The following is a 21,451-nucleotide window of genomic DNA, read 5'->3' as shown; positions in this document are numbered from 1 at the left end:
TTTCCTGTTGTGAAGGAGGCAGTACAGCACTGAACTGAAAACTGAGAAATAATTACACTAAATGTCAACAGGAAGAAATAATTTGTGGGTCTACAGCTGGGAGAACACCAGACAGTGTTTTTGGTAGAGACTGTTGAAAAGCCTAGATGCAGTGAACCTAAAGCCATTTTTTCCATCAAGAACCAAGAATTATTCCATCAGAAATTGGTGAAAATGTCCAAAAATGCCCTGTCTTGCAGTGTTTACCCACAACTAAGTAGGTAAAATAAATATTCCTGGTGCCAGAATGTAATGGCCTCTTTCTTCGCCCATGTCCCATCCTCCCACCAAGTTTCGTGGAAATCTGTTGATTAGTTTTTATGTAATCCTGTTGACAGACAAACCAATGGACAGGGGGTGAGAACATAACCTCCTTGGTAATGAGGGAGTGGATGAGGAGCAGGGATTCTGTTGTGTACATTATTGGAGAAAAAATAGACAACTATATCTTTCTTCTCAGTGTAAAGCAGAATTACATACATACATATTAAGGTTTATCTGATTCTGATGCGCCTGTTTCCACGTCCTCTGTGTTTTTGTCATAAACAGTGATTAATATGGAGTTGGATGAAAAACGCTGAGAGGTTATTAGTTAATGAAAAGGCCCATTGAGCCCATCCTCACTGTCACAGCTCTGCTGCTTCAGTAACTCGCTGCCATGTTGGTTCGCCTCTCGTCAGCCACAGAATGGCAGCCATATCTAATTGGCCCATCTAATGTGCTGCACTACCAGTGTGTGCATCTCTCTGTGTGTATACGCGTTTGTGTCTATCTGATTGCACCATAGAAACCATCTGTTCACATTGAGCTAGCATGACTCACAGAGCGGATCTGAGCCATTGCATCTGGGGTATGGCATCCTCTCTCCTCCCTGCACCAGCCTCTCCGTGTTTCTGTTTCCGCTCATCTTTCTTTCAAACATTCCATTTCCCCTTCTCCTCTCTGCTCATTTGGACTCATTGAGTTTTCTTTTATCACTGCATCTTCCTCCAACTCATCTTCACCCCTCAGCTGTCTCTGCTCTGCTCACTCTTTCGTTCATTTGATTTTCACCCTTATTTCATTATCACCTAAAGAGAAGATGGATCGAAGTGATAATACTCTTTGCTGTCGTTGTTTGTTTTGGCGATTGAGTTTCCATCCAGGAGTCATGAGGGCTCAGAGGCACCGGCTTCATCAGCGCCCTGCTGCTGGATTCTGCATTCAGCTATGTAAGAGTCTGTCAGTCACCGTGGAGTTAACCAGGCATCACATATGCATGGATCCTCTCACACACACACAAAAAGCTTAGGGGATGTCAAAGACTTGGCTAAAGGGAGGATTGGGTTAATGGCTAATCAATGTTATATAGAGTAGCCTATAGCCCCCCTGATGTTAGTCAAACACACTTGAATGCATATATAAGCAAACAGGCCGTAAGAATCAATCAAGGCCATAACAGCTTGGCTCAATGTCACCTTGATTTCCTTAGTGTGATTGTGTGTGTGTGTGTGTGTGTGTGTGTGTGTGTGTGATTCTTTATGTTAAACTGTCTCCTGTTTGAGGAGGCATGAAGGCCCTAGGGCCACAGGGGGAGGGGCTTAAAGATGTGATGTGACAGGCACCCGGGTTACATTCAGTCTAAAATATTCAATACGTGCTACATTGTTGAAATGTAGTATCAAAATGTTTCATTTTCAATCAAGTGATATTGTTGACATTTTTTTGAATGTGTAACTGAATTAAACATAATTGCAGTTGTATGTGTGCTTTTATTGTGTGTCCCCTGCATTAGCATTCGGCTAAAACTTTTAACTTGCGACCTTGAACCTGCGACCTTGACAGTTTTGAACAACAACAAAAATAGCACAGGTCCTGACCATAAACTTTATTTGAATATGGATGACATAACAGCTCTCTGAAATGAAAGCAAACCATCTTAATCGCCCCCTGGTGGCTGGCTACTGCATAGGTAATACACCCCTTTCTCCTCTACATGTTAGTGGATGAGACGTGGGCCAAACAAAACAAATCAGTTAGGTAACACTCATGTGTGTTCAAGTATTCATGTTTCTGATACGTTTGGTTTTGATCACTAATTTGATGCTAAAAAAACGTGGTGAAACATTATGATTGACAGCTGAGTCTGACTCGAGATGGATATATCGTATGTATCAGCAGGACCTCTATACCGTTGCTCCACACCACAGTCACTACTGCACAGACTCTGGATATTTTAGCTTCATGTTTATATAATGGAAGGAGGGAAGTAGAGATCTTGCATCTTCCATCTCAACAGTCGAAGATTCCCTAAACCAACTCTCCAATTTTAATCCAAATAAGATTAAAACTGCTCAAGTTATTGCTGTGAGAGACAAACTGAATCCACTGCTTACAATACCCCTCTTGCTACCAGGTAGAGTAGGTGTAAATAAGAGACAAAAAAAGGGTCAATCTTCTGTTTTTATGGACCAATTGAGACAGATGAAAAAAAAAGAAATGTCCTTGTCTGCCAGATGGCTGAGATGCAGGGCTAGTTTGAAAAATCCAATATATCTTTAACATCATGAAAAGTTAGACGAAGATTACGACATATTCCCTCAAGTTAAATATGTCCCTTCCCTCATCTTTCTCTTCTTCTTCTTGGACAATCAAGGCACATGTCCACATTTAAATGCATCCATGCATCATTGATCAGAGGTAGACTGAGCTACAACAGTGGGGAGTTCAATCTCCAGGGATCCTCTTCTACACTTTATCAGAGGGCTGCAATCCTTACCCTCACCATCACTCTATTCCTTAATGATTCCTCCTGTTGGTATCACCCAGAGCCCTAATGGAGTCCGCTTTACTTGCTAATCAATGGGGAAAACAAGCGACTAAGCCTTTCTTCTCTGGTATTGAAGGAAGTAACGGTTTGCCTGTGTTCCCCCGGTGCATCCTCGATGGAAGGATGTGTGAGAACTCATCTGTCAATCTGTCTGCTCTTTGCAACTGGGGTTGTGGCGAGAGGAGGCAAAGATCCCAGAGTGAAAGAGGAAAAACAAGGACTGCAAACATACTTCCTGTCCTTGCACACCTACTGTATGTGCACACATGCACAAATGAAAACAGGTTCAACAGTGTGAGAGCCCCTGGAAATTAGAAACGGTAGATTCTGATGAACTCTCATGACTGCAACTAAATGTTTGGATCTGTGCAGTCACTACAATCATACTGCAATTTTTCACAAACTGCTTTGGGCTTTATAAGGATTTTAAATGCAATTATGTTTTGGTGAAATCTCCAATTCAAATCAGAGAAGAGTTTAAAAAAATGTCACCCCTATTTTCTGCCTTTTAAATTGCCCCTGGGATAAAAAAAGATAAAAATCAATATGACAACTGAATCCAGGCTGCAGAAAAGACAAAACACAGTACAAGTTCTAATATCAAACGTCCCAAAGACATAGCACATATGCATCAGACGACCCTCTGGTTAAAGCTCAACAAGTGCACCCACACAGAAATAGACAGAGTATAGGATCTACAGTCGAGCGCATTTTAATCCGTAAAGTTCAAACGGAGCGGGGAGTTCCGATGCCTCGCAGCGAAAGGTCACAAGCACCACACAGAGTCAAAAGTGGAAGTAAACGTTCCCGTCCTGCCTTTCTCGAGGTGTCACACACGCAAACGGGCGCACGCAGGGAAATGAACATCAAAGCTTATTAATCTTCTGCCTCTCATGCTCGATTCCAGCTCGGTCTCACTGAGCTCAGAGTGGCAGCGGGGAGAGGAAGAGTCGGCTGCAGGCAACACCATTCAAAACTTCTGCTCTTTCATGCTCTGCTGGCAGGTGTTCCTACGCTCTGTTAGGGCACGTGTGTGCGTGTGCGTGAACAATATTTATAAAGCCGTCATGTCTACTATGTCTATGCAGTTTTGAGCTACATGTAGGTGATAAATTACCGGCATAATTAAACCGGCATTTTAAACCAGCAGCTGCTTAAACAGACAATACGTTAACAAGCGAGCGATTAGGCCTCTGTTATGTTACGTGTAATTTATCTTCAGGATTTAGTGGATGCACTTGTTCCTGTAACATGAAGAGTCACATTAAGTCTGATTTACGTAGCCGGGGATGAACTTGTGATCTTTGGCCAGACTGATGCAGCAAAGGCTTCTCTCAGGCCTGGATCTCATTTCATTGATTCATGATATTGATATTTGCAGGGTAATTTATTAAGTACAATACAAATGAAGCTCGCTAGAAAGAGAGATTCAATACCGTTGTTTATGTTTGTCTCTGACAACAAACCAAAATACAGATGGTGAAATTTTATTAAATAGCTGAAAGTGGCGGGTAGTAGTGTAAGTGTCATGAAAAATTGTTTTTAGTTCTTATAACTATTCTGCTATACACTGATCTTTTTACATTTTGACTGCACAGACTGTAGATGCTGGGGCAAGATCACTTTGAGTAACTGATCGCAGTAGTGCCACAACTTTACAGATATACAGAGAGTTGGGGGTTTCAAGAAAATGTATCTTTCAGAAAATCCAACTTTCTGGAGCTTTCAGTGTGGTGGAAATTCTTGTCCCAATGTTCAGCTGATTCAGTTCATGCATAAAAATATAAGTAAAAAAAATTAAATAATAATACGAGAGAGATGAAGAGGAGCTTTGCATCTCGCTATTGCTGCACATTTCTTTCTATAGCTGTGAGGACACACATTGACATAATGCAATTCCTAGCCTTAAACGTCTAACCCTTAAATGTCTGAAATGTCCTCACAAAGTCAAAATGTCCTCACAATGATGGTATTAAACCAAAATTGGCCCTCAAAACTATAGAAAGACAAGCACACACACAAACACACACACATAAATTGTTAATAAAGACTGGTCTCCTACTGTTTTTTACCCAAACATGGAACAAAATCATAGGAAAAAAATCTGAGATAAAAAAGAATGATAAACTCAACATCAATGTCTTATGTCAAGCTTTTTAAAAACTGACAACCTCCGTATTCACACTTTCTTTCAATTATCAGGTTCTTCTCCAGATACCTCAGGGACTCCTCTTTTCCCTGCTTCAAGGCAGATGAAGAGGTGCCTCCCCCACATTACTCCCAGAGTGTGTTCTCATATTCAACCAATTGGAGAGAGAGAGAGAAAAAGAAGGACAAAAAAAAGTATAAAGTACAAAAGGAGGGAATGGAGTGATGACATAACAGGGGGGCTGACGTGCGTGAGAGTGCAGATGCTGTACGTCATCTGTAACTGGGAGAGGAAGAGCAAGTGTTCCCTATGTAGGTCACATTACAAACACACACACACACACACACACCGACCACAAATTCAGCCAACTACCCAACCAGCCTGAGAGGCAGCACTGAAATCACAACATGCATGTGCACGTGCAGCTGACTGTGAACATAAAAACTATTTCCCCACAGTTCAGTCAGCAAACTGATCTCTCCACGGAGAACACTGCCTGAACGTGCAGCACAGACCCAGTTACGAGGCTGTTAAATTACTGATGAATCCTAGGACTGACATGTTGAGCTCTGTTATTTTTACATACATTCATAGATACATAAAAGCTGAGCTGTCAAATGGGGATATTTAATGACTCAAAGTACATTTTTCAGTTTGGGGATCAATGAAATATCACTGTTTCTGGGGTAAACTGTTCTTGTAACTTTTCTAAAGTCAAGTCATCTAGTTGTCTTGTAATAACACACCAGCTCTGCTACATGCATGAAAAATCATCCTGGAACAAATTAATTAGTGAAAATATGACAATGTTCTGACCTCTAGTATAATAATATGCTAATGATATTAATTGACTAATATTCGGGCATCTTATTGGGTCGATCATGTGAGACGAATGCACAAACAAAGGAATACTGAACGTTAGATGATTGAAAGAAATAAAAATACCCCTCTAATAAAAAATACACATTTATACTGTATATAGCTGCATACTCTCTGTATGTGCTTTATAAAACTGCAGCTTTGTTTCTAATTGTATGCAGCTTGTGTATTAAAATACAGATTAGAGAATACATTGTTAGTGAGGCGGAGCTCAGGAAGAGAAAGCAGACTGCACCATAATGAATGTGGGGGGGGGGGCTGTTTATGCAAATTACATCCATGAGGGGAATACATAGAAGGAGGCAATAAAAACAGTACGGTGATAATAACAGTGTACTCAAGATGATGATAAAGTGGGTGTTTTGGAATGAGCCATTAAGCTAACTGATAAATACCAGTATGTTATGAAAAGGACAAACCACATGATGCAGCAAAAACTAAACACCCAGCAGGGATCAGCTCTCACATTGGCCTGCGTCTACAGATTTGTAATGAGCGCACTCACGGTGAGCTGTCCTGCAGGGGTCACTCTGCGAGCTGTCGGCGGAGTGGGCCGAGGAGACGGACGACACGCTGGAGCTCCTGACGAACCCGAACGCCGCCAGGCGGCCCGCGGGGTGACGGCTGGAGCTGAAGCCCGGGGGGCGCAGGCCCGACTGGCTCACTTTGGGCAGCAGGGATCTGATGGCGGCGGACTGGGGCTGGGCTGCGGCCATCGCTGGAGCCGGAGGGGAAGTATGCTGGGTGAACACCTCATCTGTTAGAAAAGCACAAAATGAAGAATTATGTTGAGTCTTTCTTTAAACGTGCCTGTTTGGGATGGGATGTTTGCTTGGCCTGTGGTGATGATCTAGAGAATGAATTATTCATAATTCTCCTCAAATCATCCTCAAACCTTTTATTGGTTTGTGTGCTGGACGTTGTGTGTGCAGAGCTTTTTATAAACGGTCTATGGGGCAAAGTGAAGTTAGAAAACTTTTTGTTCATCCTACCTGGTTTATCTGCACTGATTTTACAGTCAATATTTGTCATAGAATGAAACTGAATTTTTTTTTCTTACTATCTACGTGTGTGGTTTATACACAAGTTTGAATGATTGACTGATGTTATTTTTCCATACATTACACGTCGGCGATCTCAGATCCACCTCACAATCTTCACACCCCAGTGGACAATTTTTCAAAATAAAAGCTCCATCATTCAAACAGGAAGTGGTTCTATAATCATTGTTGCCATGATGGAAATCAACACCTGTATCTGAGTCTCACTTCGATATGGTGAAATAAAATGAAGCAGATTATCAAAATGATGTAGCTGCGATTTTGACAACTGGGTCAAATCGCCCCAGTTGCCGACCCCTGTGGTTGTGAACGAGAGGACGTAGAAGAAGACATGTTCAACTTGGTCCACAGACTGAAGGCACACTGCTCTGTACCCAGTGAATGCTACAAATGTATTATTTATAGCTCATCATCCCCTGCATTTAATCTTAATTGGTAATTAGCATTTATGCTTCTTTCCTCCCTGCATCATGTGTGTGCTCAACAGACAGAAGTATAGACAGCAAGATTTTGTGTGTGTGTGTGTGTGTCTTTGTGTGTGTGTTTGAGTGACAACTGTAAACTCATTAACCACCGCTGACAGCAAAATAAATGGAGGAGATTAAGCATGATGTTTGTTCCCCCTCGTCGTTCATCATTCTGTGTTGATGAAGCTCTCACCAGGAAGTCGTCTGTGTTATGTCTCCGGCTTCTACAGCGAGCAAATACTTTAACCATATACACAACAACATGCTAATAGCTGCTGGTGGCTCTGGCCGTGCCTGCAGACTGGGCTGGTGGCCAGCGGTTTCTCTAATGCTGTAAACACTGTTATGACTGTCACAATTTAGGAGGTAGGCCATTCATCTCTCCAGTACATACATTATGTTTGCTTGTATTCATAGTTTATAACATTATCAGTAATGCTATTATTAATTATTCCTTGTAACTGCAGGGGTTACAGTGAATCGGACAGCAGTTACCCAAATATCCTAAAAGCTGTGGTGGGAGATGCAGGTTTTTCCAGATGTTAAAACACAAAAGAAAAAGCTAAAACGAGAGTTGGATTAAGCAAGTGAAGACAAAATGAAGAAGAGAGAAAACATCTTTAGGAGGAGACAGAAAAAGACAGGGAATCAAAGAGAGGATAAAAAAGTAATCACAGCTCCACGGTGGCGGCTTTTGTTAGTGAGCAATGGGGAGAAATCCTCCCTCTCGGTAATCTATGATTTCCAACAGCAAAACAGATGAAATGTGCAGGCATGAGCGACCATGGCACACACACACACACACACACACACACACACACACACACACACACATACACACATTGGGCAAAACCCCCAGGCCTTGGAATAGAAGCCCCATTTTGGCTGCCCCAGCTCGCAGTAAAGGGTCTAGATCCTGCCGAAGAAGAGCATTATCCCCTGCTGGTCGCAAAGATAACGTGGGCAGCCCCCCCGCCCGCTCCTCTCCACAGCGCTCTACAGGACAAGAGAGACGGTTGGTGGAGGAGAGACACAAAATAGGATGCCCCTCTTGAGTGAGAAGGTCAGGATCATTAAAGATAAATGCCCAGATTTCCCTCCTGCAACCCCTCCACTCCAATCAAGCCCTCTAAGAGACGAGGGAGATAAGTGAGGGGGACAAAAATCCACTTTAGATTGGATATCAAGGACCATCGCTCCTGTTCAATGAGAACACACATTATTCTGAACGACCTAAAAGGAAAAGCTTGAAAAATAACATTTTCCTTTGTTTACTATCATTTTTTTCACTTTTATTCATTCGTTTGTTCGTTCCTTCCATCCATCCTTCCCTGTTTTTTGTGTTGGTTCGTTGATTCATTAATTTGTTTCTTCCTTCCATCCGCTCTTCCCTTCTGTTCCTTCCTTCCCTCCCTGTCATTTTCTTTCGTTCCCTCCTTCTTTCCTTCCTTGTCATCTTCGTTGTCATTTTCTTTCGTTCGTTTGTTCCTTCCTTCTATGTCATTTTCGTTGTCATTTTCTTTTGTTTGTTTGTTTGTTTGTTCCTTCCTTCCTTCCGTCCTTCCTTCCTTCCTTCCTTTCCTGTCATTTTCGTTGTCATTTTCTTTAGTTCCTTCCTTCCTTCCTTCCTTCCTTCCTTCCTTCCTTCCTTCCTTCCTTCCTTCCTTCCTTCCATGCTCCCTCCCTCTCTTTCTAATTCCACAAATCCCACCTGCAAACACAGCCGGCCTGATAAAGTGGTTCTCCAAAGGAACAAAAATAGGACTAAGATTCATGCAAATCTGAATTTAGGACACACACTATAAATCATAAAAGCCTGCAGGATGTTTTCCTGGGCTTGCAGTTTCTCCCTCCAGCCACACAACAGATTTGAATAAAATAAATTTACTTTGCCCTCAGGTCGGAAACACTACCTCCAGTTTCTCAACAACAAAACAGGAAGACACCAAATCCATCCACTGGCTCTCACTGAAAGAAAGACCCAAACTTGAGGTGAATTATGTAAATACGGCTCAGAAAAGTCAATGGGACGGAGAGCCGGGATAAGCACTATAATGACCGACCGATTTTAATTACAACCCAAGGTGAGTTGCAACAACCTGCACAGATTTCCTCCGCAAAGCGTTAAATTGCATGTTATTAAATGTGATACTTGGGTGCACCGCAATCTCTGCGGCTCGACCGGAGCGAATCGCGGCGCTCGGCTGCTGTGAGGGAGGGAGGGTGAGCGCCTCCACATGCAGAAGTACAGCTTCAACACAAATGTCCAGTGGTATGATCCTCATTAGAGTTTAGAGCCTGCTGCATAATTACACAAGTCGAGTAATTTGTATCAGGTATACTATAGCTATATAGTACCTTTAGAGTAATGTACAAATATAAAAATGGATAGATTATAATTCACAAAAGGCTTAAATGTTGTAGTTTACAGTGATGGAGAGAAGAAAAGAAAAGAAAACAAGGTTAGAGGTCAGATCTCTCCAGAACATGGGTGAAAGAACAATGAGAACAAAAAAGGCAAAAGGAACTCCATCAATTATGATCCTACACACAATGACTGATACACATAATGCTGACCAATATATTCAATATATTTGAATGTATAAACACTGGTGTTTATACATGCAGTGTGTGTGAGCCAGGGTGCAACAGTGATGAGAGATGTTTCAGGCAGAAAAATACTGTTATTTAACCGTTAATTGCTCTGCACTTCAAAGCCTGTGTTCCCCAGAGGGCCGAGCAGCAGCACCGAGACACCATACATCTGTATTAATAGGGATTATGATAAGGATGCCTGGCACATCATAAGACTGTGCTGATCAATTCTATACGTGCAGCTTTGGGTTGTGTGTGAATGAATGTACATATGTATTTTCACTGTGTGTCCAGGTTATTGCACTCAGGGAAAGAGCAGATCAAATATGCATGTAAGTGATAAATGCTGCAGCTTTCCACCAGAGTGCCGAGCGATGAACAAATTTCATACTCCGATATTCCGGCGACGATCGTGAGCTGTAATGCAAATCTCACTTCGGCAGTCAGAGGTGCTATCGGAGACATCTGAATTAGAAATTTGCTGCGTGAAGAAAGAGAGTGAGCAAGCTTAGTTATTTATTTTGTTTTGTAGATGGAAGCCTCCCGGAGCAGTATCACTCCCCTCAGTATTTCTTTAAACCTTCCAATAACATCAGCCAAAATTAATCTCAGAGAATGCATTTTAATGAGCTGCCTTCATCTCAGGCCAATTTTAGGAAGAAGAAAAAAGTCCCACAACCCCTCGTTGCTGCAAAGGAGACGAAAGATAAGGTAGCTCTCTAGTGTGTCAAATTTTGGGTTGCTGGAATGAACTCGGATGCGTACTGTAGCTCCACAGAGACGGCCTCCATCTGGCATTGCAGCTGTTTTCTGTGAGGGAAACCAAAAAAAAACATGCTGCGAGGGAAGGTTTCATGTACCTGTGTTATCTTGGCTTCTCTGACTGGTTGCCGGGATGACAGGTTGGACTGGCTGGCTGAAAACCAGTGCCGACCTCTGCCCTTGAACAGGTCCTCTGCCCTTGGCCGCACACGTAGCCGCCCTGTTGACAGCTCCCAGGCCGAGACGCAGACCTCGGCCAGAGCGCAGGAGACTGCAACTGCCTCCGGCCTGAGGGGCTGTCCGCGGCTGCAGCGTGTCCTCAACAGAACTCCCTTTGAAACTGGCAGATCGTCCCACCTAGAAGTCATGCAATTGACCAAAAATACTATTAAATACTTATCTTGTAACCTATTTAGAGATCTCTAGCATAAACATCATTTTGTACACTTGCATCATGTTTGTATATCGTCCTTACAGTAAAGGAAATAAGCTAGTGTGTTTACTGATTTACATCTTCCTGCCAACACATGCTTACTTTTGTGTATTTTGCCTGTGGACACAATGAGTAACAAAGCTTTGATGCACCATGTCATCTAATAGCAGATGCCACAATTATATTCTACAGCTTTGAATGTATCCACAGACATGGACTCAAATCTCTGTAATCAAAAATTCAGTTTGAACAAAACCAATGCTTCAAATATGATCTGACTGATCATGTTCAACAGACGATTTCTGATAACAAGAATTTCTACATTTTACAGGAGAGCAGAGTGTTACACATCTGGTTGTATCTGCCGCGAGTAGCGTGTTTAACATCACCAGCATCATTTTAGAGTAAGTGAAATCTCTTAATGGAATTGCTCAATGTATGGGACTCTCATGCAGTGTTATATGAAGCCTTGAGAATTGCCATGTCCCTGTGGGCTTTGTACTTGAGCATGCATTAACTATTTATTTCCACATGTTGGTGCTTGATGCTGTATGAATATGAATTCCCAATAAAGCTATTTAATCAGAATCAATAAGGAACGACTTAAAAGCAATAAAGCTCTTGTGAGAGTGGGGATAAAATGCAGAATATCTGTGATGAATTATACATAGTTTACTGTGGGATAGAATATGGAATATGGAAACTAGCTGGGGACATTGATATGTGGAGTCAAGAAAAATGATCTGAAGTTTGTCTTTGGACTTCATATTCGTGTGGTGTGAGACTAATCGGGAAACTGGACCTCAAAGAACAAAAGAATGCAGCATTAATGTTCATAACATACTGCAAATCATACAGTTATTATCTGCTGCTAATTAATACAACAATCATAATTCAAATTCCATCGCTGCTCCCTTTTCGCCGTCTGTATGAATGAACAGTGGATTATAGAGTCTAACTGATTTATTGGCTGGACGATAAAAGGTGCCCATATGTGCCTTTCACAGACATGTTGATATCAGCAATTATGTTGTCGATATGAAAACCTTCATTTTACAGAATAAACAATGCAGGAATTTTATTTTAAAACATTTATTGTCTAAATTCAAGTTATATATAATTAGTTGGATTTGTGTTTTAGTTTAAACTAAGCCTCAATTACATTGCTTTACCACTGCCAATTCTTGAAAACACGTTGGTCCATTTATTGGAATCTGAATTTTTTTCTACTCCTAAATATTGATCACAGCATTGGCCACCAAAAAATTTGTCAGACTCAATCGACAAAACAAAAAAATCCTTTAAATAAGAATGAGCAACTAGCCAAACTACAACAGACAAAGTACTGTCAGAGTACAAAGTACAAATTACTCACCTCTGATGGTGCCCCATAGAAGTTGTTTGCTTTACAGCCCAGTTTGGGGGGTGCTGTGTGGCTGTGCGGGTGCACATGCGGAGTGGCATGTGTGTGTGCAGGGGGGACCGTGTTTGCATGTCCAGGGGGCCTGATACTCCGGCTCAGCACACCTGGTGGGAACATATTTGTCTGCATGTCTTGCCGGTACTTGTCATACAGCGGATTGGAGGCCATAAGCACTGGGGCTGCTCTGGGTTCTGTCTCAGGCTTGGAGGGGTCTTTAGCGTTGTCTTTGAAGGGATTGGGTGTTTGGCCGTGTGAGTATGTCGAGAGCCTGGATGGTAGAGAGGATACCTGATACGGTCCGTCTGCAGCTTGGGGCTTGAATTGAGGATTTTTTCGGACATAGGTGATAATTTTAGGGCGAACTCCTTTCGGCTTAAGTTTTGGTGATGGGGAGCTCTCTCTGGGGCTGGGGTTGTAGTTAGAGTGGGGGGAGCTCTGCTGGTTGTTAAGAGGCGCTTTGGGGATTCCGCTTGTGCTTATATTAGTTTTGACTGGTGCTCTCAGGCAACTGTTGCCATAGCCCTGAGCTGGCGTCGGTACAGCAGGGTTGCATCCTGACGGGATATGTCTAATCACTCCAGAGACATTCCTGGAAACATGGTATATAGAGGGTTGCCTGCGTGGTGAGCCCTGGGGTGTCCTCAGAGGAGAGTGAGGAGGGGTTGATGACCTGGATTCCATCCCTGTTCTGTTAGGACTGGAGCAATTCCTTCTGTATGTGAATTGAGTCTCTGGTCTCTTCTCTAAGGTGGAAGGGTTGGGAGGACTGGAACTAAACCGTGTTGCTGCAACTGGTGTTCTTTCTACGGGCACTTCCTCCCTCTGGGCTGCCTGGTTGGGCTGCCTGGACTGGGAGAATAGAGATGTGTGATAGAGATGGGAGAAATCTGAGGGTTCACGTAAAGATGTTTTTGTAAACGTTGTGTTCGACCCATTACTGTATGAATCTGGAGTGTGGTTGGGAGAACTGGGTTGCCCTGTGTAATCTCGATATGAATTGGGCTCTGCTAAGCTCCTCGCTCTCCCCATCTCGGTCTGACAGAGAGGTCTGACAAGCTGCTGCCGTCGTGGTGGAAGAACCCTCTCATCAAATCCAGCCCTCCTCCTTTGGCCCAGCCCCATGTTAGAGGACAATCCATTACTGTGATGGCTTCCCTCCCTCTGTCTCTGATCCTGGCTGCAGAACTGAGGACAGTCATATATCTCCTGAGGATGCAATGATGCCGAGTTCTGGTTGGCATCTGCAGGGACTGCCCTTCTCCTGGTGTGGGCTGAGGTAGCATTGTTGACATTTGGGTAAGGGTGGGTCTTGGGGTGGGACAGAGAGATAGGAGATGGCGCTTCTCCGGTACAGTCCAGAGCACTCGACAAGCTCCCGCTGAGGCCGATGGCCGACAAACTGGACACAAACACATTTGTCTCAGACTTGGACTCCTTCAGACCTCCCTTCCCCCTCCCTGTTGAGCCTGCTACGCATGTGTCTAACTCTTCAGTACTATGACAGGCAATCCTTTTCTGCCCCCCTTTGTCCCTCTGCATTCTCCTCTCCACTTTGTTGCTGTCATTGTCATTTCTCCTCATGCCGACTGAAGTGGAACTGGCAGTTGAACTGGAGGATATGGACATTGGACCCTCATCTCGTCCATCCCTCAGACTTCCTCCATCGTCCTCCTCCTCGTTCTCCTCCTCGTGATCCCTCTTTCCCAAGAACGTATGTATCTCCTTACACTCTACAAGCTCAAACTCTCTGAGGTCAGGCTCCAGGCATTGCTGCTCGGAGCCCCAGATCACCAACTTGTCAGGGGACTCTTTCTGAGACACCAAAGGAGGAATTGAAGTTGTGCCATATCTCGTGTCCTTTGTAAGTCTCCTTCCTCCTAGATCAACTATAGAAGATAAACGATTGGCATTATCGTCCCCAGACTGGGGGAACTGGATCTGGGTTTTGTTTCCGATCTTATCTCCTCTGTCCACACTGACCCTCAGGCCCTGAAAACTTGTTGGGATGCTCATGCTGGACCGATTCTTTTGACTTGTTCACAATAGACACCTGCAGGTTGCTTGGGCCATTAATGGAGATACAAATATTTCTATTGCAGGCCTCTCCTCTACAGGGTCTGCGTGACGATGGCCCCTCAGTTGAGTGTTCCAGGGACGAAATGTCATCTCATGAAATCTTTTCCACCTCAACTCCCTGCTTACTTTGTGTTTACAGTGTGTAAACAAAGCCGTCTCTGATAGCTCTTCAGGGAGATGGTGGTTTGTTCGATCTGAAATAAAAATGACAAAAGAAACTGTAAGCAAGAGCAACTCATATGCCTGAATTACAGCCACTTCTGTAGAAGCCATTCAGCTTTAAGAGCCAATTTAGCTGCTTTATATTTAGTCTGGTCTGTGTTGCAGCAATTTTGGACATTAGCAGTATATAGCTTACAGTCTTTTGAGACTAAATCAATATCAATGGATGGTCATTTGAAACGAAATGGAGCAGGATTTCCATGAGACAAAAACACACAAGAGCCACGACTGGATCGTGTTTCCACTCTAAATGCATTTTTTTGATTTGCATTTTATACAAGCAACTGCTGAATAAAAAACATTATTAGAGTAGTGCAGTATCAACAATAGTAATTAAATGAGCAAATGGTGCAAGAAGAAAAGAGCTAAGTGACAAGAGAGGAGAGGACTTTTTGGATGTAAGTGAAGGAATCTCCATGGGAATGGCTGATGATGACAGGGAGGAAGAGAGGGAAGGGTGTGAAGTGTTTTGCAATGAGCTTGTTTCCTCTAGGGACATTGGAATGTAGAATCCAAGATGAAGATAAGATTAAAACATCAGCAATAACAGTATGTTTCAAACATTTTAGCTTTACAGCGTAACACAGGCAGACAGTTTGCTCGAGTGTGTGTATGTATCCAACATGAAAAACCGTAATAATTATACGTGGGTGTTGTTATAGGTGAGGAGTAGAAACACCAGCTCTGGAGGGAGAAATCCATACTGTATGTCTAATCACTGCAGGGGAGTAAACACTCCTCTCTCTCAACAGGCCCTTTCCAACAGGCCATATGGCTGCTTAAGCCAAAGCCACGATTTGATCACACACAGCAGAAACACGCTGTTTCATTGGAAAGCGACATTCTGCAGGATGCACAGGAAAACCAAGCTTCAGATCGCTCCGAGTACATGACACCATCTCAACTGGGTGCATGTGGTGCTACTGACACACTGGGTTGATCGTATCCACAGCTACACATTTGTAATAAAATAAATCCACTCTGTCTCACCACGATCATTACATGGGTTCAATTTGGTTTATGGTTACACACAATCACGTTGTCATGTTGTTTCAAACACAGACTATTTGTTCGTTTTATTGTGACATTTTTGACACTTTGTTGTATTCTAAATGAGGAAGGCACATTTGATTCACACTGTTTTGTCCTTATTAGACATTTCTTTGTCTTGAGTTTCTTTGTCCTGCAGCTTCAGTCCCTCTTCCTGGTTTGGCCAAAAGAGATGGCGGGGGGTGGAGCCTGTTTAAATACACACGGCCAGTAATTGGACAAGACCAATTGTTGCATCGGCATGGGGGGGGATGGGGTTTCTTTGTATCAAGACACCCCACTGTTGTCTATTTTGTTTCCCTTCGTCGTTTCCAGCCAGCTTATGTCTCCATCTTGTCTCATTTATGAATCATTTGTGAGCGTTAATGTAATGTTTTGTCAGAGTATAGTTCTTACTGATCCCTTTTAATGGGATCCCCAGTTTTCTATTTAATTTGCTTATTTTTCTTTCTTGAAATCCTGTGCATGCTGCTTGGTCCCTGACACACATGTAAATTCAACAGATGAGCAGATGACATGGAAGGCAAATGTCTGAGAGGTTGTGTTGCGCCATGTTTGTGCTGCAGGACACTTTAATCAGAGCGGTTTAAAGTTTAAGTTGCTCTCAGACAAAAGAATTCCATTTACTTTTCAAATTTCAATCCCTCCATAATGTGTAAAAGCGCCATTAGGACTCCTCCTTCTGTCTTAAACAACATGCATTAAAACCAAATCAAGCTTCAATTTTCTGAGCAAGCAAACATTTTCTATCACAGTGGTCAGGTTGGTGTAAACAGTGAATATTGTATGTTTTAAATAAACTGGTCATTATGTAGTCAAATATGTGTCTCCCAACCATCACACTGAATATTTGAGTAGTTTCCACTGTTCAAATATAACCTGCCCTCTAATTAAACGTGCAGCGGGGGAGTTTATTCTCATTAGCAGGTGCCTGCTCCGTGTGTCCTCTGGCAGTGATACCAGTGAACTCTGAGACGCACAAAGACGGCAGCTTCCACTGCCTGTGGCTCATCTGATGCTGGTGTAGAGCTAGTTTGTCCAAATGTACCAGAAGGGGGTGGGGGGGCACTCAAGGATACAATTAGCATTCCTGAATGTCAGCCTAAATATATTTTGGAGACATTATCATAGTTTCCTGAAAAGAATAGGAGAACTCTGAGCTGAATACTAAAAAAAGGTTATTTCATTAAATGACAACGATAATCAAATCCAAATATTAATACTTTTATCATATATTCAGATCCTGAGTAAAATATAAAGTTCTTTACTATCCATCTACCAATTCCAGAAATCTCAGTCTCTCTCTCTGTATGTGGAATTCATATCTCGAGAACCGTTCACATTATCGGCTTCAAACTTACACACGATACGTTCGATATCAATAAAATTTGAATGAACCTGTGACCATCGACGTAAGTGACACCTGATTCTCCAGTTCGGGGCTCTGCGTACTGAGTCGAGCTTCGAACGAGCTTTGGATAAACACATGTGAACAGCTCTTTGTGCAGCAGCAGTGGTGCAGCTTCAGGGTTCTGCAGACTGAATCCTGTTGTGCAACCAGCACTATCAATCAATCAATCAATCAATCCAATCTTATTTGTATAGCCCATATTCACAAATCACAATTTGTCTCATAGGGCTTTAACAAGGTGTGACATCCTCTGCCCTTAACCCTCAACAAGAGTAAGGAAAAACTACAAAAAAAAACTTTTAACAGGGTAAAGAGAAGGTAGAAACCTCAGAGAGAGCCACATGTGAGGGATCCCTCGCCCAGGACGGACAGAAATGCAATAGATGTCAAGTGTAAAGGAGAACATCAGCAAGATAAGGGTATTTGCAGCACTACCACAGAACAAGCAAACAGCCCATTCCTAGCATGCATGTGTAGAATAGCCACTGCCCTAGTACTGCTCAGATTGTGCTTTGGATCCAGATTGTAGAGAGCGATGGGGACGACTCATTGTGGTATACAAACAAGATGTAGAATAAACCACACATCATCGGCTGCACTCTGCCTTTGTGTGCACTGCTAATATTTACACTGAATTGGTTCACACAATCAGATAACTAGCTAATTACAAAACACATTTCAGAGAGGTGGGGGAAGGGGAGGGACGGGAACCGGAGGGAAAGAGACAGAGAGTGAATATTAGAGAGTGAGAGAATTGTCTGCGAGGACATGGTGGCAGATCGATTACGGCACTGATGTAGTGCCGGAGCTTGTGCTGATGGCAGCAGTCTGCGGGAGGCTGAGCGCTGAGCTCCGTCACAGTGGCTGAACCACAATGAGCGCAGCATCGCCCCATGGTGAGAGGTGGACAAAACCAATCTGGCAAAAGGCCGGACGTAAGAAGATACAGAGCTCAAGAGCTGTTTGAGGAAAAAGCCTCACTGTGAGGAAAACAACTATGAAAAATTAGGTGCATCCTCAGGAGACATGTGCTTAGGAAAAAAGAAAACCTCTGCTCCATTGAGTACAGAGGAGAACATGTGAGAGAGGGGATGGATGAAGATGTGTTGGTGAGGAGCTGAGTTCATGTTTCCTTTGACTGAAGTATGTATTGTGCAATTGTGCAATTACATAACAAATGTAGAAAAATATATTTGATGGGGAGGAAACCCTGCAAATAATTACACAGGGATCACGTTTGTTTTCACGAGATGGATTGAAAGGTGTACAAAGCAAATACCATAGTTCATTCACATTCTTTAAAATAACAAATGGTAAAAAGACGATATTTATGTTGTATTCTTCCAGTCTTATTGACCACTCAGTGCTTTACATTACAATTGACATTTACCCATTCACGCACATACAGCACGTCTATATGCCAGACTTTTTCTATCACACACCATTCATATACTGTCGGCACAGCTGTCAGGGGCTATTTGGGGCTCAGTATCTTTCCCAAGGACACTTGGGAAGGCACACTGGAGGAGTTTAGGATTAAACCACCGACCCACTGGTATATTACTGCTAATTTTTACTTTTTTTATGGAATTCAGGTCTTTTCCAAGAGAGGACAAGATCAGTATTATTCCTGCATATATTCATGTTGAGGTTATCAGGGCCGGAATATCTAATGATGCAGGCTTTGTTTCAGCGACCCATCACTTGTGGTAACGACTCAGTCTGAACTCCTCTGGGAAAACACCAGGAGGCAAAACCTGAGAAGATTTTTCAACAGTCCTGTTCCAGTTGTCATGGCAATGCCATATCCCTGGGAAATGGAGAATATACAGTACGTGTTGACCCCTGCATCTTTCATCAGGGGAAAAAGGTCAGCGTTAGAAAGACAGAGTGTAGTCTGAAGGTCAGCTTCATGCTTTTACTCTGACAGCTCATGCATACATTCTGCTGTGCATTTCACATCTGAGCTCACGAAGATGCACATGTATAAAGACACATGTGGCCGACAGACCACGCAATGCACACACGCAGTTCTAGAAAAAGTGTAGTCGGTGCAGATTTTAACCTGGGGGGATAGGGGTGTGTGGCCCCCCCCCCATTTTGGGAATAACAGACAGTTGTCGCCCTCATTATCTAACTAACTATATAGTTTTAAATAGTAGGCTTTAATATGCATGAAAAGCACTTGTGCTAATTATAGACTCAAAAATAAGCGTTTTTTTAAGTTTTGAAAGATCAGGTGCGTCAGGTGCAAAAAAAGTGAAAAAAATGAATAAATGTGTTTATTGTTGCCCCCCCCCCAACAATGAGATGAAATATCTGTCCCTGAGCGGAGTGAAAGACAAGTCTTCACTCCCCACCAGACACACATGACTCATACCGGGGCAATCACATCCCTGCGAGTGGGTAGATGGCAAATTGCTGAAATGATGAGAGCATGGAGCCGGATGAGACGACATCAGAATAGTCATCAAATCCTGTCAAGGACTTGGTTTTGTGGTTTGCACCGAGCTGCTAACCGATCGTAAAAGCTCTTCTCTGAAGGATGCGGAAATGAGGGGGAAAAATGTGCGTAGAACTGTAAAACAGAGAGAGGCCTTCTCCATCCTTCTGTGTTTCTCTTATTGTCAGCAGGAATCTGTTTGTGTGGGAAGTGATGAGACTTGCAGATGCTGGACTCAGAGAGAAAGGGATTTGTCGCAGGAGGACTGAAGCTTTCTAATTAGCCTGATGCTGGGGAACACAGCCTCTATAGCACAAGCGAGTCCTATAGAGATTTCTGAAGTGACTCGGTGATATAAGTCTAATAGAGCAGAATGATTTTTAATTATTGAGACTCCTTTACCATAATATACTGCTAATGAGGGCTAAATTGCTCCCAATGAGGAAGCTGGGATCACATATTTCCATAAGAGGTATCCATGCTTCCCTCTTAGGGCTCATATTAAAGTTATGAGGAGGAGATGGGGTCAGAGAAGGGGGAGGGTTTGTATTTTTCCCACTCCAGAGTCCTTCTCCCCTTCTTCCTTACGAGGTTAAGTTTAACATGTTTTAAAAAATCGAATAGTTTATGCCACAGAAACGATGTCTTTGATTTAATATTTAACGCTGAGCTGTTTGAAATCACCCCCCAATAGTATTTTCAGGCACAAAGTCAAGGGGAGGGTCCACAGAAAATATTTATAACACTGGTGGGTCTTGATTTCAACAAATATAAAAATTGAATATAAGTATCACACAGTTTAAAGAGACAGGGATGCACAGTTGCCATGATGAGGGGGGGGTTGTGAATCTTATTATCATCCGCTGGCTCAAATATATGTGTTGTACAGAATTTTATTGCCAAGAAAAGAAATGCTAATTCAAAAGAAACTGCCACAGAGCTCACAGCTTTACATTTCTAGCAACATATGTAAACATGTGACAGCACAAAGACGCTCACCTGCACAGACACACACACACACACACACACACACACACACATCAACACATGCCGTCCCTCAGCGTCTTTGTTGTCGATCCAGCTGCACATGTGGCTATTACAGATGCCATTTGTCTTTGGCACTCTGGTTTTGTCCTCTCCTCCCCCACAGAAGAGCAGACAGGTTTTATAGCTCCATGGTCCCTGGGAACCCAAACAACACACACACACACACACACACACACACACACACACACACACACACACACACACACACACACACACACACACACACACACAGGTTCCCCCATCTCACCTTCCTCCACACATTTCTCCACAGATGTGAATTCCCACACGCTGAAGTGGAAGCACAAGCGACGGCGGTAACGCAAATGGACAGAACGCCAACGTGTGCATAACAATCTATGATTCCTGAGTGTTGCCATATAACATAATTAGATTTAGCGCAGGATTTACATTAAAATGAAGCGTAGCAGTTATCCTCAAAGATGAAAAATCCATTCCTCTAATACAGAACATACTGTGTCTTAGCATGCATGTAATTAATCTCTCATGACTCCATCCTTGCATGTCCTTGTACACTTTTCCCAGGGCTGGATTGTGGCAGAAATGTGTGAACTTGTGATCTACTCT

At 42.9% G+C, this 21,451-nt stretch overlaps 1 protein-coding gene across 1 annotated transcript in view; it reads right to left on the bottom strand.

Moving 5' to 3' along the window:
* The window catches only part of mtus2a (microtubule associated tumor suppressor candidate 2a), a 44,787-nt gene that overhangs the window by 17,990 nt on the left and 5,346 nt on the right, over positions 1 to 21,451 (bottom strand). The window contains exons 2-4 of the mRNA XM_035178784.2: positions 12,570 to 14,887; positions 10,860 to 11,118; positions 6,382 to 6,633 (exon numbers count right to left, since the gene is read on the bottom strand). Of these exons, the coding sequence (XP_035034675.1) occupies positions 6,382 to 6,633; positions 10,860 to 11,118; positions 12,570 to 14,630 (2,572 nt within the window). The 5' untranslated portion in view covers positions 14,631 to 14,887. The remainder of the gene's footprint in view (positions 1 to 6,381; positions 6,634 to 10,859; positions 11,119 to 12,569; positions 14,888 to 21,451) is intronic.

The sequence above is a fragment of the Hippoglossus stenolepis genome, chromosome 15 (genome assembly GCF_022539355.2).
Source record: "Hippoglossus stenolepis isolate QCI-W04-F060 chromosome 15, HSTE1.2, whole genome shotgun sequence".
In the NCBI taxonomy this organism is placed as follows: Eukaryota; Metazoa; Chordata; class Actinopteri; order Pleuronectiformes; family Pleuronectidae; genus Hippoglossus; species Hippoglossus stenolepis.
This window is presented reverse-complemented; position numbering and strand designations above follow the sequence as displayed.